Source organism: Populus alba, chromosome 19 (genome assembly GCF_005239225.2).
Source record: "Populus alba chromosome 19, ASM523922v2, whole genome shotgun sequence".
Lineage (NCBI taxonomy): Eukaryota > Viridiplantae > Streptophyta > Magnoliopsida > Malpighiales > Salicaceae > Populus > Populus alba.
This window is the reverse complement of record NC_133302.1, coordinates 16,735,764-16,754,453: the sequence shown is the minus strand read 5'-3', so window position 1 is coordinate 16,754,453 and position 18,690 is coordinate 16,735,764. Positions and strand designations below refer to the sequence as shown.

Here is an 18,690-nt window from a genome sequence, read left to right as displayed (position 1 = left end):
ATAATTTAAAACAAAAACAAATTAAATTTTAATAAAAAATAATTTAAAATTCGCTCCCAAACACCCATAATTAACCGCAAACACCCATAATTAACCGCACCCTCGTCGTGATCTCTTTGAGTGTGTTTGGTATTGTGGTAGCTGTTGTGGTTGTGGTTTAAAAAAAAGTTATTTTATAAAAAGTACTTTTAGTTGAGGTTGGTTTGAAAAAAATAGGTGTTTGGTTTAAAACTGTGGTTGAAATTGAGGTTGAATAAAAAGTAGTTTAATATGTTTGGTTAAGAGTGCTTTTAAAATTGAGGTTATAAAATAATTTTAAAAATATATATTAATACTGATGATTTTTAATTTAAATTTTATGGATTTAATTATTGCTATTACTTCATAAAAATAAATAATATTTTATATAAAATTAGATAAAATATTATCAGGAATAAAATTGATTTGATATTACAGTGCAAGTGAATTTAATTCACTCTAAACTAATTTTTTTTTTTTAAATATATATACAAAAAACAAAACACACTTAAAAAAAAAAAAAAAAAAAAGAGTTCACGTGAACAGTGCAATTCATTTGCACTGTTCTCGTGAACAGTGCAAATAAATTGCACTGTTGGCGTGCACAGTGCAAATGAATTGCACTGTGCACGTCAATTAATTGTGAGAAGCAGCCAGGAGATGCTTCTCAAAATTAACGTTTTCATGTTTATTTCTATTTATAATTAATTGAAAAACAAAATCACGCACGATAAATGTCTTGCTAATTTTTATTTTTATATTATTATTTCTAAGTGTAATTTTAGGATTATATAATTTATGACATATTTTTAAAAATAATTTTTATTTAAAAATATATCAAAATAATTTTTTATATATTTTACATTAGCATATTAAAATTACTAAAAAAAAACACTAAAATAAAAGATTAACTTATTTTTTTTTAAGAAAACACATTTTTAAAATACTTCCAAAATAAAATTTACTGGAATTTCAATTTCAAACAGCTCCAGATATCTTTATTTACATTTCAGCTGTTACCTTTTGAAATGTAATCACTTTCTCTTAGAATAAGCAAATGGATTTCAAATTAGTTGTCTAACATATTATTCTACGTACAGAAAGCTTTTATTGGAATACTTTCCATATAGTTCTTTTGGCCATGAAACAATTTCATTTGATTTCCTTGAACCTTTTAGGTCTCCGACTGTAAACCTTCAAGTCATTTGTGGTAGATTCCGCACCATTCTTGAAGCCACTTCCACCGGGTTCCGCCTCATTGTCACGCTTGTTATCATGGCATCTCTTGTTTTTTCCCACGCCGGCATTAGTGGGTTCAAGAATGGTTTTCGCCCTCTGAGTGATTCCACATAATTGTTGTACAAGCTGTCTAAATTCCGTTGGAGTTGCTGCAAAAAACTTACAGTATGGCAAGATAAAATCAAAATAGTTCTCTGCTTGGGTGTATAGTTGGCGAACCCCACACTTGCTCACATGACAATAATGCAAGGGGTTGGTGTCCATATCTTCCACGGAGAATTCAACTGAGACTTCACTGAAATTACCATACCAAAAATCTTTTGTAGCATTCAAACAAGGATCATATCCAAGAAATAGGTGATCTGACTGGATAGATCGTTTGTGCAATGATCATATCTGGATGTCGATAACACTAAACAACAGTCGAGAATTTTAAGAGAAGGACAAATCACTAAACTCATTAAACACTAAACGCTGAAACCCACCTTACAAATATCAAGGATTCAAAAATTTCTTCACAAAAAAATCACCAGATCCTTCCATGCCAAAATGCCAACAAATATCAAGGATTCAAAAATTTTATGGGAATGCTTGCAGTTAATGGACTAGAAAGTTAGAAACCATGCTCAAATGTAGGCTTACGCTCGATAATTTGATAAGAAAATAACTTTTTTACTTAAATCTCAGCAAATAAATCTTTCATTCAGCTAAACTCAAAGGCAAACCGTGAGACTTGGAGCTTTACAGCACGCTTCATTTATCAAATAAACATGCAATCTCAATCAATAAACCCACAGAGAGTTGATAATTGAAATAAAGAAACAAACAAAACAGACCCAATTCTCAAACCTTAAAACTAACGGTAGCATCAGTTTGAGTACTACTAAGTGGAAAGAAGAAAAGAGTTTGGACTTACAGAGTGATATGTGCATTATCGAGCAATAGAGATCATGGCTATCACCGTACTCATTGTGGAAGTGATATGTGCATTTAACTTGCAACTCAAAGTTGAAAGAAGCAGATGTAATGATAACGCAAAGATAGAAACCCAAGAACTCGCTATTGGCCCAATGTGAAGATAGCTAGCAATCTGGCATGTTACTATAGATCCCCGGTTTTGATGGCTAAGCCACTCCAGAGCTACATCTTCAGGGAGGCAAGAACTAGATATCCTTTTTGAAAAATTGGGCTCTTATTAGCACAATTAAAATAACATCTTTTTAAAATGAGATGAAGGAAAGAAAAAAGTAAATTAGAGGTTTGAGAAACCGACCTGAAGGGACGCCAAGAATTCAGAGGTCCTATGCATGACAGAATAATCCCATCTCATGCCTTGGAACCTTGCTCTCGTGGCTTGAAACCTTGCTTCCAATCCATCTCCATCCAGAGGATGAAAACGAGAGAAGCCTGACATGATCAAATCAAACTGACGTATCCCATCTTCATACAGTAGACGGACCCCACACTCCAGTAATTGGAATTTAACTGAGACCTCATTATATTCACTAAACATGTCTTTTTTTCTCTTTTTTTTGCATCCAAACAGGGATCAAATCCATAAATATGTGATCTGAGTTAATGAGCTTCTCATCATACCAACCATGCTAATTGTGGAAGTGATATGTGCATTTAGCTTGCAAACTATGGTTGAAAGAATAAGATGCAATGACAGCACAAAGAGAGAAACCCAAGAACTTGCTATTAGCCCAATATCAAGATAGCTGGAATGTTACTGTAAATCTCTAATTTTGATGGCTAAACCACTTTGGAGTCACAACTCCAGGAAGGCAGAAACTACATGCCCCTTCTGGAACATCAGATGGGTCTACATTATAGAAGACCGGTAAAACAATCAGCCCATGAGTCTCTTTGCATTCAAGTATTTTCACCAGTTCATCCAAACACCACGGAGAAGATGCATAGTTGTCGGAGAAAATTACTACAGACATTCTTGATTCTTCAATCGTTTTCAGAAGGGCAGGCGTAATTTCTTCTCCTCTTTCAAGCCCATCATCAATGAAGGTCTTGATTTTCTTACGACACAAAGCATAATAGAGATGGCTGGTAAAATTATTGCGCGTATCCTTGCCTCTAAAACTAAGGAACACATCATACTTCTATTTATGAGCAACAGCAGATGAAGATGCCATATCAGACAGTTACAAGATCGTGTCTTCCTCAATCACTAAGGATCGAAATCAATAAGTGCTCTCTTTTTTCTCCTAAAGACAAAGAAAGAGCACCCACTTCAACAGCTGAACATTCATTAAGAGAAATTGAAGTCTAAGAGTGCAAGAACCCACACAGCATATATTTATTAGAAAATTCATCGACCTTAACGATGGATATGATCTAGCTTAATTTGGTCACTCGTCACTTGCTACTACTTTCTTTGCAAGGACAGTCACTAGCTGAGCAAAAAGAATTACAGATGGAAGAATTAATATGTTCATGAAACAAACTTATCACACTCATATAGTGTTAATGTTGCTGTCATGTAACAATTAATATTGTTGCTGAAAACATGAAAACAAAAAAGAGCTTGGGATCAGTAGCAACAATGGCAAAGGTTACCTCTCTATGGAGTTTATGAGGTAACTTTAATGATCAAATTGCAGCAATCGGAAAGGGTAGCTGATGAGTAAAGTACAGAGGACTGAAGCTTAGCAGAGTTAACATTTCATATTACTAGCGATGTTATATTTGTCAAAGTTAAAAGTTTAGCAGAGTATTGAGTGGTAATTTCGTGGTAATTTCCTTAGCCGCATCAGAATCAAATGGCATGATTTTCCACTCACACTGGCTGGCCCTCACACTCCCTCCATCTCTCAGGGGACCTTGCTTCCTTTTTAAAAATAAAAAGTAAAAAGTAAAGGGATGATATGTTGCCGATCTTCTTCTGTTCTGTTCTATTCTTTTCTTTTCTTTAATATAATGGACTATGTGTAATCCACTAGAATAATGGAGGGCGCTAAAAGGCAGAAATTATGGTGGAGACTTTTCTTATTGGATGGAAAGAAAAGTTAAGTACCTCACAACTTAGAAAGATACTACTGGATTATCAACACGTGGACAGTTCGGTGACATTGTATCCATTAGAATGTGTAGCAATTACCCATCCATGCTTTGATTATTGTTTAATAATATATTAATTATCTTCGCACAGCAGGTTATATGGTGTTTTTATTTTATTTTTTTAAATAAATCTAAAATGTTGAGATGTAATATCATTTACTATTAAAAATATCATTTATGTCTACATTTGTATTTGTGAGATGCAAATATCATTTACTTTTTTTATTATTATAAAGTGAGATTTCACTTTTTCTTTATAGATTCAGAAAAACACTTTACATGCCAAGATATCATTGTTGATATTGTTTATAACTTTTTCACTTGTTGATATTATAAAGTTAGGCGCTTGAAAACTCTGTCGCGGGGGGTCGCGATGTCGTCTGCCGACAACAGAGGCTCTTTGTCGTGCCTCCTATGGTGAGGTGTGTTGTGTGTTGGGAATGATTTTTTAATTTAATCATAAAATTATGATTAATATTTAGGAGTCGCCACCTAGTATTATGGTCACTAGAAACCTATGATCTGTGAGAGTCTGAGTAAGAAACTAGTTGTGCAAGGGGAAGACGCATCACCCACAGTTTACCTAAGGTAAGTTGCATTGTTGTTTGATTGTTTTTTCTTAGTTAGGTTTCTGTTGGTCTTTTCTAAGGCTAAAGGCAAATCTCTCTTCATGAGAAAGTCTCTACCTTATTGGATTAAATCCTAACTATTCTAAAGTTTGAATTTTAGCATCGCATTTCTACACTTTGTATCTTTAATACTTGAGGGAGTACTTTATCGTGTAATTTTACACCCCACAAATATTAAAGTCTACATCTGGACCCCCAAAAAAAAGATTAGAAAGAGATTTTTGACATGTTGGCCAAATCCTAATGGATAATCGTAAACTGGTTACGATATCCATTTTTGGAATTTTTTTAACATGAAAAATATGCAATTTTTTTTTTTTTTTATGAAAAATATGCTTGGAAAAATTTTAGGATTTGGCTGTATGCGACAAGATATTTTTTTCTTTTTGAAAATGTTTTGAATTTTTTAAAAAAAAATTGAAATATTTTGGAGAAAACCAGTATTTTAATACCGGATTTGTATTTTACAGTGTAAATATACAATCTGATATTATGCAAAATTAGTAGAAAAAATATGCGAGAAAATCATATTTTTTTCAAATGATTTTTTTGAAAATTTTTGGATTTTTTTATTTTTTAAATATTATAATACACACACACACACAATTCACGTCCTACATGAACAGGAGGACGTGAATTATAATTCATGCCTACTATTCACACAGTGAACAACAAGGAAGGAAGAATAAGAGGAGGAGGAGGAGGAGGAGGAGGAGGAGGAAGGGGAGAGATGGCGGACAACCTGGAGCTGCAGTGTTCTGGCCGAGGTTGATGGTGTGTTGCCGATGGTTTCAACGATGGAGCTGGTGGCGGGTGGCAGAGTAGGAAGAAAGAAGAAGAAGAAAACGGGAGGAGCTGCAGAGAGGAGAGAGAAAGGTTAACGGTGGCTCTAGGTGGTCGGTAGGTGGCTTCCTGATGTGGAGCTGATGTTGGGAAGACTAGTGATGAGGGTGGTGGTGGCTGAAGGCCATGGCGGAGAGAGAAAGAAGAAAGAAGACTCGTTGCAGAGAAAAAAAAAACTGGGAGAAGGCTGGTTTTTTGCAAATTTTGGACCCGATTTTCTCCTCCCTCAGGCCATCAAATCCGCCTCTATTTATAAGCAATGGAAGAGGGCAATCTTGTCTACGTTGGGGAAAAATTTCAACCCTTGATTCAGTTGGAAAGGATCCCAACCGTTGGCTCAAAGTAGGCATGATGCACTGTCAAAACTGTAGAAACGACTGCCTGAGTTGGCATGTTTAGGCCGGCGCCGTCTTGCTGCCATTTAGACTGATCTGTTTACTTGAAGATGTATAGAAATTGTAGGGGATCATTAGCGTGCAAGATTTGTCAACTTTGGTGGCTGGTAGGTACACTAAATTCAGCTGCAAAATAAGTAATCGAACCAGCTTTTTTCATAAAAAAGTGAAGAAGATAATGAACAGTCTTTTGGCCAAATTTCATTTCAGTCCACCATCTGTCAATTTCTTTCAATGAAACCCCTAATTGACCATCAAACTTTCAATTGCTTCCAATTTGACCCCTAATTTCAACCAATTAACTTAGTAAAAATTAAATTTGATCTCTTAAAATTTCAATCTTCTCAATTAAACCTAAATTAGGCTCCCAAACTTAATTTTTTTACCAATTAAGCCCCAAATAAAACTAATTTGACCCATTTAAAGTATAATTAAGTCCTTACACTTAGTTAAATCCTTTAATTGGATCCAAATTAATTCTTAAAACATAATTAAAAATTCAATTTGGCCCATGATTAAATCAAATTGGCCTATTAAAAATTTAATTATGTCCTTGGACTTATTTTTTCACTAATTAAACCCGAAATAAAATTAATTTGACCCATTTAAAGTATAATTAAGTCCTTGCACTTAATTAAATCCTCTAATTGGACCCATATTAATTCTTAAACATAATTAAAAATTCAATTTGGCCCATGATTAAATCAAATTGGCCTATTAAAAATTTAATTATGTCCTTAGATTTAATTTTTATACAAATTCGTCTAATAATCATTTAATTTGACTTTGAATTTGCATTGTTTTCTCCTTTTTTGGGCATAATGGGGTACAAAAAATTGCAACTTAATTCCCCGGCCTACTTTCTTCATATTGCCAACCTTTATTTTATTTTTTTCATTTTTATTTTGAAAAAGAAGTTATTTTTCAGAAATAACCCAGAATTGGGTTATGACAAACTCAATCAACAAAAATTATAAAAATATTACATGATTGCCATTATAATTAAATTAATGTTTAAAAAAACTTTAACGGTTGAAATATTACTACTTACAAATGAAACCATTTTTTTTTCTACTTAGACTTAATGCACCGTTTCAATCATAGTTATTAAATCTAAACCGACCTCGCGAGTCAATCTGATAATTAAACCAATCTAAGTAAGGCAAAAAATTAGAATGAATAAAAACTCAGTTCACCTATGGTTTAGGCGACTCGGCAAAACCCGGTTGAGATTTTTTTTTTCTTAATTGGTATTAATTTGTTCTTGAAATCTCACAATTTTATTAACATAATTTTTGGGAGTCAACAAGCATTATTTTTAATAGAGTAATGGGCAAGATTGATGTGTGTGTATATATATATACATATATAGCAAAATAAATTAAAAATTTTATGAGGACAAAAAATGACTTGTATTCAGTTGTATTTCGACCATGCCCTTCATTTTTTTTTTTAAAATGAGTGGTATACGTGTAATGAAAATTAATAATTTATAAATAGTTTATATTCACATGGATTGTTTCTTAATTTTTTTTTATATGAAATATTAAAACTTTAATTTAAAAAAAATCGAATTGATTTAGGTTGATCAACTTATATAACCCGAGATCAGACTCGGCCAGATCAACCCCCGGGTCAGATAATTATGGTTTTAACCCGCGAGAGAAGTAATTTGCATCTCCTCTAAAAACAAGATTAAAAGATCTTAAACCCTATGGAAAAACACTTTATCTCCATACCCATGAGCATTATTCATTGGAATACTACAAAGATGATTTTTACCCTCTACCAAAAACATTTAGCAATGGCTTCCAAAAGAATTGAAGTTTTTATGCATGGCCCCTTTGTTATATTTTAAATTGATTAGGGATAAATAATTTTTTTTTTCATATTAATTGCACTGTAAAACGACTAAAATACCATTGAAAGCAGAAAATCTAAACCTGACGCAAAAGAGGTATTTTTATTTTTTTTAAAATGGTTTTTTTTCTTTATTATTGTTGCTACCCAATTTTTGACCCATGTTTTGATATATTTTCAAAAAAATCCAAAAAATTGAGAAAAACAAAGAAAATCCAAAAAAATATGTTTTTTAATATATTTTCGTCATTTTAGCATTTTCAACGTCGTCTAAAAAAAGAATTTAAATTGTTAAAAGATTTTCAAACGCGTTCGACTTTTCACGCGTCATTTTTAAATCATTGATTTTTCGCATTTGAGTGGACGTTGATATTGCTCGTTTTCAAAAAAATACAAAAAAATAAGAAAAATCAAAATTTACAAAAAAGAAAGAAGTTGAGGGACCAAGTTGAAAAACCTAGCAAATGTTTTCCTATAAATACCATGCTAAACTGATTTTTGAGAGAGGGAGGCTAATTTTGGAAACACCAGAAAATACAACAAAAAACCCTAAACCACAAAAAACCCTAAAATCCATCTCTAACCAAAGGGAGCCGCCGGAGCCCCCTACCGTTTGGATTTTTTATTTTTCTCTTCTTCCTTCCCCCAGCCACAGCTCCCCCAAACCCGGCCAAACAGCACCCAAACACACCGGTTTATTTTTCTTCTTCCTCTTCTCCAGCCGGCTGGCCAAGCCACACCGCCACCTCCCTCAGCTTTTGTTTTCCTTCTTCAACCGGACCTTTCAGCAGCCGCAAGGCCTCCATTCCCCATTTTTCTCCTCCCCACAGACTAGTGGCCGGACCGGCTTCCACTGAACCCAAGCCACCAGCAGCAGCCTCGCTGTCCTCTTCATCTCCGCCTGACCAGCCTTGCAGCGGCGTCTCCTCCACCGAAGCGGCCAGCCACGGACCCGTCTCCTTCCCACAGCAGCCGACCACCACATCCGAAGACCAGTCCCTTTCTCTGCCTCCTCACCGTCAGCCGAAGGAGAAAGAAGGGTCGGTGATCTACCCGATCCAGCGGGTAACGGACCGCACGAGTAGCCGGTGGGCGACTCTCCTCTCCACACCGAAGCTCAGTCGCCGGCCGCCCCTTGGACATACTGGGCGCCACCTGAAGCAGAGGAGAAGAAGAACACAACAGACCCATTTGCAGATCCGAAACGGAGAAGACGAATCTGAAGAAGAAGAGGAAGGAGCAGATCAGAGAAGAAAGAAAGAACAAAAAAATCAGATCCGCGAAAAACAAAGAAATAAAAGCTTAAAATCGACTGTTTGTGCGTTTGTTTTTTTGTTGTAGATGATGTGGCTTCTTACCGTCTGCGGGGAGGGAAAAGGAAGAAGAAGCAGAATCCGGCCAACCCTTTTTTCCGGCGTTCTCGCGACGGCGCGTGGGCTCACGCGCCGCCGCCGCCCGAGCACTGTGCACACACCTAGCAGCCTCCCTCATCACTGTTCAGGCAGACCCAGAATGCTTTTCAGATTTGTGTTTCTTGAATTTTAGGGATTATTTTGTAATTTTGAGTTGTTGTAATTTTTTTTATTTAGTATTGAATTTTTATTTGTATTTTGTAAATATGGATGTAAAAGAAAAGAAAAGAAAAAAGAAAAAAAGAAAAGAAACAAAAATAGTGGAAGTGTATGTGTGTGTGTTTGTATGTGTTTTATTTTTTATATATATTTTATTTTTTAATGATAAAATTGCAGATATCAAAAGAAGAATTTAATATTTTGATTGGATCACGGTTAAGAATTATTAACTTATACGTAAGTGATATTTCTAATTTCCAATGAAAAGACAATTATTAAAACTTCTTTAACACATCAAATTCGCGAAGCAGCTTACCTCAGGTAGGGTGTGTTAGGGGTGCTAATACCTTCCCTAACCACAACCAGTCCCGTACCCGTGAATCTCTGACCAGACCAGTATATCCGGTTTCCTAGTAGCCTTCAATAAATTACTAGGTGGCGACTCCAACGAACCAATTCAAGCAAACAACCATACAACGAGACATAAATCGCCAGCCCGATGCCGCCGACTGATTTTTTTCGGGGTGCGACAATTATAATTTAAGCTAAGAGGCAATTAATATAAAAGATAATAAACAATTAAAATATATGATAAAATAAACAAAATACCTTTAAATAAAAACATTTAATCATGAAGACAAGGGGTGTTCTAGTTTTAACTATCGTAGCAACAACAACAATAATATATTAAAGTTTTCTACTGTAAAACCCAAATGTCATTTATTATGCCTTCTCTTTTGTTCATCTAATGCTCCGGGGAAAAACATAGCCAAAATAATCATCACGTCTCATGCCTTGTAACCTTTCTCTCTTGGCTTGGAACACTGCTTTCAGTTCATCTCGATCCGGAGGATGAAAACAAGAGTCGTCTTGCATGCTGAAATCAAAGTGATCCATCTCATTGGCATGCAGTAGATGGACCCCACACTCAACCACTTGACAAAAATCTGATAGTAAGAGAGTGCCGTTCATATCTTCCGGCTGGAATTCAACTGAGACCTCGCTGTATTTACTAAACGTATCCTTTTCTTTGGCAACCAAACAGGGATCCAATCCCACGAATATGTGTGCTGGGTCGTTGCCCTTGTCATCAAACCAACCATCGAGATAGCAATAGAGATCACGACTATCACCATGTTTATTGCGGAAGTGATATGTGCATTTAACTTGCAACTCAAAGTTGAAAGAAGAAGATACAATGACAGCGCAAAGAGAGAAACCCAAGAATTCGCTATTAGCCCACTGTGAAGATAGCTGGAATGTTACTGTAGATCCCCAACTTTTATGGCTAAACCACTCCGGAGTTATATCTCCAGGGAGGTAGAAACTAGGTGGCCTAGGGCAGAAACTAGGTGGCCTAGGGAGGCAGAAACTAGGTGGCATAGGGAGGCAGAAACTAAATGGCCTAGCTGGAACATCGGGCAGCTGTTATCACAATTCAAATAGCATCTTTTTAAAATGAGAAGAAGGAAATAGAAAAGTATATCAGAGGTTTAAGAAACAAACCTGAAGGTCCGCCAAGAATTCATAGGTCCTATACATGATAGAATAATCCTGTCTATTGACTTGGAGCCTTGCTCTCTTGGCTTGGAACATTGCTTCCAATCCATCTTGATCCTGAGGATAAAAACGATAGTATCTCTGCATGATGAAATCAAAGCGATATATCTCATTGGCATGCAGTAGGCGGACCCCACACTCAACCACTTGACAAAGATCTAATGGTAAAAGATTGCCGTTCTTATCTTCCAGTTGGAACTCAATTGAGACCTCGCTATATTCACTAAACGTATCCTTTTCTTTGGCAACCACACAGGGATCAAATCCCATGAATATGTTCATGCGCTTCTCATCATACCAACCATGGAGATAGCAATAGAGATCATGGCTATCACCGTGCTCATTGCGGAAGTGATATGTGCATTTAACTTGCAACTCAAAGTTGAAAGAATAAGATGCAATGACAACGCAAAGAGAGAAACCCAAGAACTCGCTATTAGCCGAATGTGAAGATAGCTGGAATGTTACTGTAGATCCCCAACTTTGATGGCTAAACCACTCCGGAGTCGCGTCTCCAGGGAGGCAGAAACTAGATGGCTCGGCTACAACATCAGGCAGCTGTTACACAATTCAAATAGCATCGTTTTAAAATAAGATGAAGGAAATAAAAAAGTATATTAAAGGTTTAAGAAATAGACCTGAAGGTCCGCCAAGAATTCATAGGTCCTACGCATGACAAAATAATCCTCCCATCTATCAGCTTGGAACCTTGCTCTCTTGGCTTGGAACCTTCCTTCCAATTCATCTTGATCTAGAGGATAAAAACGAGAGGAGTCTGACAATATCAAATGAAAGCGTTGTATCTTATCTTCATCATTAGCATGCAGTAGATGGAGCCCAAACGCCCCACCGTCATACAGTAGATGGACCCCACACTCAATCACATGACAACAATGAAATAAATTGTTTTCTAGGTGGAATTCAACTGAGACCTCGCTATATTCACAAAATGTATCATTTTCTTTGGAATCCACGCATGGATCAAATCCCATGAATATGCATGTTGAGTCGATGCGCTTCTCATCAAACAAACCATGGAGATCGCGATCGAGGTCATGGAAACCATGGAGATAGCAATCGAGGTCACGGCTATCACCATGCTTATTGCGGAAGTGATATGTGCATTTAACATGCAACCTTTGCCAGGCAGAATCAAAACTATAAGGGACAAAACCAAATGCAATGACTGCGCAAAGAGAGAAACCCAAGAACTCGCTATTAGCCCAATTTGAAGATAGCTGGAATGTTACTGTAGATCCCCAACTTTGATGGCTAAACCACTCCGGAGTCGTGTCTCCAGGGAGGCAAAAACTAGATGGCCCGGCTACAACATCAGGCAGCTGTTACACAATTCAAATAGCATCATTTTAAAATTAAGATGAAGGAAAGAAAAAAGTATATCAGAGGTTTAAGAAGCAAACCTGAAGGTCCGCCAAGAATTCATAGGTCCTACACATGACATAATAATCCTCCCATCTCATGCCTTGGAACCTTGCTCTCTTGGCTTGGAACATTGTTTGCCATTCATCACCATTCATAGGATAAAAACAAAAATAGTCTGACCTGATCAAATCAAAGCGATGTGTCCCATCTTCATACAGTAGACGGACCCCACACTCATGTACTTGACAAAGATCAAATGGTAAGAGATTTCCGTTCATAAATTCTGGTTGGAACTCAACAGAGACCTCACTATATTCACTAAACATATAATCTTCTTTGGCAACCACACAGGGATCAAACCCCACCAATATGTGTGCTGAGTTGATTCGCTTCTCATCATACCAACCATGGAGATAGCAAACGAGGTCACGACTTTCACCGTGCTTATTGTGAAAGCGATATGTGCATTTAACTTGCAAACTATGGCCGACAGAACCAAATGCAATGACAGCGCAAAGAGAGAAACCTAAGAACTGGTTATTAGCCCAATGTGAAGATAGCTGGAATGTTACTTTTAGATCCCCAAACTTTGATGGCTAAACCACTCCGGAGTCACATCTGCAGGGAGGCAGAAACTACATGCCCCTTCTGGAACATCGGGCAGCTGTAAACACAACTCAAATAACATCTTTTTTAAATGAAAGGTGGCAAATAGAGAAAAAAAAGATCTATATCAGAGGTTTGAGAAACAAACCTGATGGTATAAACCTTTTGGTGTAAAGTTGAAATTTCAATAATGAGTAAGCCAAGATTTGATTGAACCAACGCGATCTCGAGCAATTAGTGAAAATGAATTCAAAAATGTTCCCCTCAACTGCAGTTGATGAGCTGTGGTGGAAGCCCTGGTAATGATTCAAACTCTCGCAATTATCTGCATCCAACTTTGATAGTCGTGGTGGAAGCTCCGGTAATGATTCAAGTCTCTTGCAATTCCTTAATCCTAGATATTGCAACTCCAAGAGTTTATTGATGCTTATAGGTATAGTCTTAAAATCATTTCCACTTAGATCTAACACTTCCAGTGACGAAAAACGACCAAGACTGTCCGGCACTTCCGATAGACTACAACCATCTAGATTGAGCTTACGCAAACAATCTAAATCCACGCATCTCTCGGGCAATTGCAAGTCAACAAAACATTCGATGTCTTTTAGATATTTGCAGTTTCCCACTTCCAAGCAGGCAAGTCCCATCAGATTTCCAATCGGTGAAGGCAACTTTGTTATGCTTGTCTGTTCTAAATAGAGATATCTCAAACATACCATCGGCTCCAAAACTTCTGGAAAATTCCAAAATTGGACGCAACCTGAGAGATTAAGCCTCTCCGGTTTTCTCAACTTGCAGATGCTGCTTGGAAGAATCTCAAATTGTTTGCAGTTTCTGAGGTGCAATTCAGCAAGATCACACAAACATTCTATTGAGGAGGGAATCTCTCGTATTGCTGTCCAATCTAAATACAGCTCCCTTATATTTCTTGACACCTTTGGAAACTCCGTGATACTAGAGCAACCGGAAAGATCAAGTTTTTCAAGGCATCCCAACTTAGAAACCGCACTCGGCAGATTCTTTAGCCTGTGGCAGCCAACTAGATCTAAATAAATGAGTTCCCTTAGATCACCAATTGAAGATGGAAGTTCTTCTATTGCAGTTCCATTCAAGTACAAGTATCTTATATTCCTCGAAAAATCAGGAAGCCTACTGATAGATGAGCAGCCAGAGATGTCAGCAATTCGAAGAGATTTCAACAAATACATGTTTTCTGGAAGATTCACCAGGAGGTTGCAGTTCTTCAAATTCAACGCAACAAGTCCACCGAGTTCCACAATTGATTGGGGAAGCTCGTCAACAGCAGTCTCATTTAAATTTAAATATGTCAGTTTCCTTGCAGTCTCGGGGCACTTCTTGAGATTTGCGCAACCAGAAAGGTTCAGAGTCTCCAGACAACTTGAATTAATTCTACTGGGAAGATTGATTAGTCTTTTGCAGCCTCTCAAATCTAAATCAACAAGCTTGTCCAGATGCTGAACGGATGAAGGAAAGTTAACCAAACTTTTACAGAATTGAAGATTCAATCTCTCAAGGTTTCTGGCCTTTGAAAGGTCTGGCATGAAAGTCATGTGCTCGCAATTGCTGAGGTTGACATCTTTTAAATTGACGAGATTCTGAAACAAAATGAAATCAACAGAAAGAAATTACACGTGCATACCACAATAAATTTCAAAGAAAGAACTATGCATGCATGGAGTTATTTTAGAATACCTGGTCTCCTCTCCACAGTTGGTTAACCTTGCTAGATGATAGGTTAATTTCAACAAGGTTCTGTGGACGAAAATTGCTAGGCAAAGATGTCAAAGGGTATCCATCCCAATGGAGATACCTCAACTCTTCAGAAAGAGACTCGAGGCCATGAGGAAGGTGCACTCTGCATTTAACTCCAGCTTCAGAATTATAAATTTTAGCAGTCGAAGTTTATACATCCTTTCCAGGGCTGTAGAACTCAACTCGATTTCTCTTATTTTTGAAACATCCAAGAATATCCCTTCAACTTTTCCAGTTCCCTGAAAACCATTGAAGGAGAAACAAAGTTTAAGTAAGATTTTAAACTTACTATTACAACCATATTGCATTGCGTATGAAAAGGAAAACTTTCGTGTATATGAATCTCACCAGATTATTGGTCAACACTTGATATACATCTTTAGGACTCCACAATCTGCTTTGTCTTCCTAGCTTCGTCAAGAGATTCTTTTCGAACGACTTCATGGGCCATTTCTTGCAAAAGATCATGCATTTCAACCTTGTCATCTGAAATTTTAATGAGACACCTGTCAATGAGAACACTAAATCCAGTTTCTGTTTTTGAAACCGCAGCCATCTAGTATCCGCTTTACAAAATCAACTCGATGCCCTCTAAAGAAACATGCAATGTCGAGAAATATACTCTTCGTGTTATTATCTCGTAGTGCATCAAAGCCTATTCTCAGCAAGTCATAAATATTCAGCTCAGGAAAGCTTTCAATCTCATTTAATTGAGATTCCCAAAAATGTCTCCCTTTGTCAAATAAGAAGGAACCCAAAACTTGAAGAGCTAACGGGTTCCCTTTGGCATAGTTTATTGCCTTGATTGACAACTCCATATAAGCTTTTGGGGGGTGGTTTCCCTTAAAAGCATTCAAGCTAAAGAGTTGAAGAGCTTCGTGGGAGTTTAATTCCTCAACATCGTATATTTCATCAGCTACATTCTTAAGTACTTGCCTGTCTCTTGATGTCACAACCACAACGCTGCCTTCACCAAACGAACGCTCTTCAATTAAATGCTGGAATTGTCGTACATCATTCACATCATCCAAAACAAGGAGAACTTTTCTTTTGAAGGAGTCTATCCTGGATGATAGTACGTCCTATATGTGGTGTGCCAACGCGAAGATTTTTCTTCCTCCAGTAAATTTAGAAAAGAAGTTCATCTCGTAGATCACTTAATGGACCCTTTTCTGATTCCTGCCTTATGTTCGGAAGAAAGTGGCAGACTTCATATTGACTTGAGATGCTATAGAAGAAAGCTTCCGCGATAGTTTGTCTTGCCTATACCACCCATGCCCCAAATTCCTATTGTGCGGATATGAAGTCTGGGGATATGAGGTCTGGGGATAGATAGTAATTCGTTGATTTGCTTAATGCGTGAATCTACTCCAACCAAACCTCTTAACTTGCATGGGGAAGCAAGATTTAACCTTTTTTCAAGATAGTTTGCACAACTTCTGTTACTAGTTTGGACTCCGGACTGCAAAAAATGAAAGAAAGCATCTTTAACTCAAATTGTATCTTTACGTCGGATATAAAAATCTGTAAGAAACTGGTAATGTATGGGAGTGAATTTTTTTTTATTATAAGCAAAATGTTGTCGAAGGTGAGGCTTTTGAACTCAAGATCTCCCCCTTCGATATTGTACCATTAAGGTGCAAGTCCATTGGCTGTTGAGGAAGCTAGTTTTCCACTAAAAACAGAACAGACTTGTGCCTTTTCAAGCAACAAGTACTATGAACTAAGAAGCACAAATGATTTACAGGAGAAAAAAAAAAAAACTATAAATGCACAAGAAATTTTAATTGCTATAATTCCAGAAGAAAAAAAAAGGTTGAAGATGAGAATCTATAGTTACCTAGTAACCTGTGAATCCCATCCAGATATACTGGCTGCATATGTCAAGCCAGCCCTCCACCTTGGCACCTTGTCCATCTTCCCCTTGAAATTTTTTTCAAGCTCGGCAAAAGCATTTTCAAAACTCCCAGTCTGTTCATCAACTTCAGATGGGTCCACATGATAGAAGACCGGTAAAAAACAATCTGCCCATAAGTCTCTTTGCATTCAAGTATTTTCACCAGTTCATCCACACACCACGGAGAAGATGCATAGTTCTGGGAGAAAATTACTACAGAAATTCTTGATTCTTCAATCGTTTTTCAGAAGGGGCAGGGGTAATTTCTTCTCCTCTTTCAAGCCCATCATCAATGAAAGTCTTGATTTTTCTTACGACACAAAGCATCATAGAGATGGCTGGTAAAATTATTGCGCGTATCCTTGCCTCTAAAACTAAGGAACACATCATACTTCCATTTATGAGCAACAGCAGATGAAGATGCCATATCAGACAGTTACAAGATCGTGTCTTCCTCAATCACTAAGAATCGAAATCAATAAGTGCTCTCCTTTTTCTCCTAAAGACATACAAAGAGCACCCACTTCAACAGCTGAACATTCGTTAAGAGAAATTGAAGTCTAATAGTACAAGAACCCACACACCTTATATTTATCAGAAAATTCCTCAAACTCTTAACGATTGATATATACTAGCTTAATTTGATATGATCAATCTTAATTTGATCACTTGTCACTTGCTATATACCAATGCTAGCTTGCTATTACTTTCATCGCAAGAACAGTCACTAGCTGAGCAAAAAGAATTACAGATGGAAGAATTAATACGTTCATGAAACAAACTTATCAAACTCGTATATATAATCTTAAATAAAGAAGACGCATGAACCAGAAAGACTTACCAACAGATCATAAGAACAGTTGACTTGTGTTTTCCATCAGCAAACAATACAAAGAAGCTGATTATTGTTGATGATGAGAGATGATTTTTCTTGTCTATTGCCTTCTGCTACTCCATCAAGTAAATTCTTACAGACAATCTAATCTCATCGTTATCTAAATGAAAGATGGTTTGATCAAGAAATATGTGAAAGTGAGAAGACTTAGGAGTCAATACCAATTATTGATCAAGAAACAGGTGCAAGTGAGAAGACTTTGGGGTCAATACCAAATACGTCGCCCAATGGACTTGCCAATGGCAACGGTACCCTGCAATAGCCTATGATTTGTTTTTTCTTTTTTCTTTTTTAGTTTCCAATGGATGGGCTTCCTAACGTAATTTGTTAGGGTCTTCCTAACGTATTTTTGTTTTTTAAAGTTAACTAGTCAGTTGCCTACCATTTTTTTTTATATTTAGATTAACGAAGTAATACTGAAGTAAAAAACTATTAAAAATAAAACTTTACAAAAAATATATATTTTATAATTGATGATAAAATAATGTTCATTTCAGCTGGTAATTCTATTAAATAACATGTATCATCTAGTTTTATAATTTAATTTAATTCTTATTTTCCTAAAGAAAAAAGTAATTAATCCCTTAACATTGCTTTGCTTTATGATTTGATCTTGGTTATTTGTTTTTCATGCATACACATGAAATTCTTGATGTGTCGTTTAATCTCTTGGTTAATTCTTGATTTGGAAATGCAAAATTTAATTTTATTGATTTTAAAAAATTATAATTTAAATAACCAAATTTAAAGATTAAAAAAAATATTTAGTTTTTTTTTGTCAAGATTAGGGATTGATTTATATGGTTAGGGGAAGTTCATGTCCTGTTTTTATTTTAGTCCCTTAATTGTTTAATCTCTTGGTTAATTCTCGGTTTGGGAAAAGCCAATTTCAATTTTATTGATTTCAAATAATTATAACTTAAATAACCAAATTTGAAGATTAAAG

At 36.3% G+C, this 18,690-nt stretch overlaps 1 protein-coding gene and 1 pseudogene across 1 annotated transcript; both read right to left on the bottom strand.

Moving 5' to 3' along the window:
- Positions 1 to 1,010: 1,010 nt before the first annotated feature.
- On the bottom strand, positions 1,011 to 16,964 carry LOC118044348 (disease resistance-like protein DSC1; annotated as a pseudogene).
- Positions 10,218 to 13,898, bottom strand: LOC118044339 (uncharacterized). Its single transcript, XM_073406934.1, has 5 exons — positions 13,449 to 13,898; positions 12,612 to 13,169; positions 11,829 to 12,530; positions 11,137 to 11,748; positions 10,218 to 11,055 (listed from the first exon to the last, which is right to left on the bottom strand). The coding sequence occupies exons 1-5, from the start codon at positions 13,896 to 13,898 to the stop codon at positions 10,372 to 10,374; spliced, it is 3,006 nt and encodes a 1,001-aa protein (XP_073263035.1). The 3' UTR covers positions 10,218 to 10,371.
- Positions 16,965 to 18,690: the final 1,726 nt, after the last annotated feature.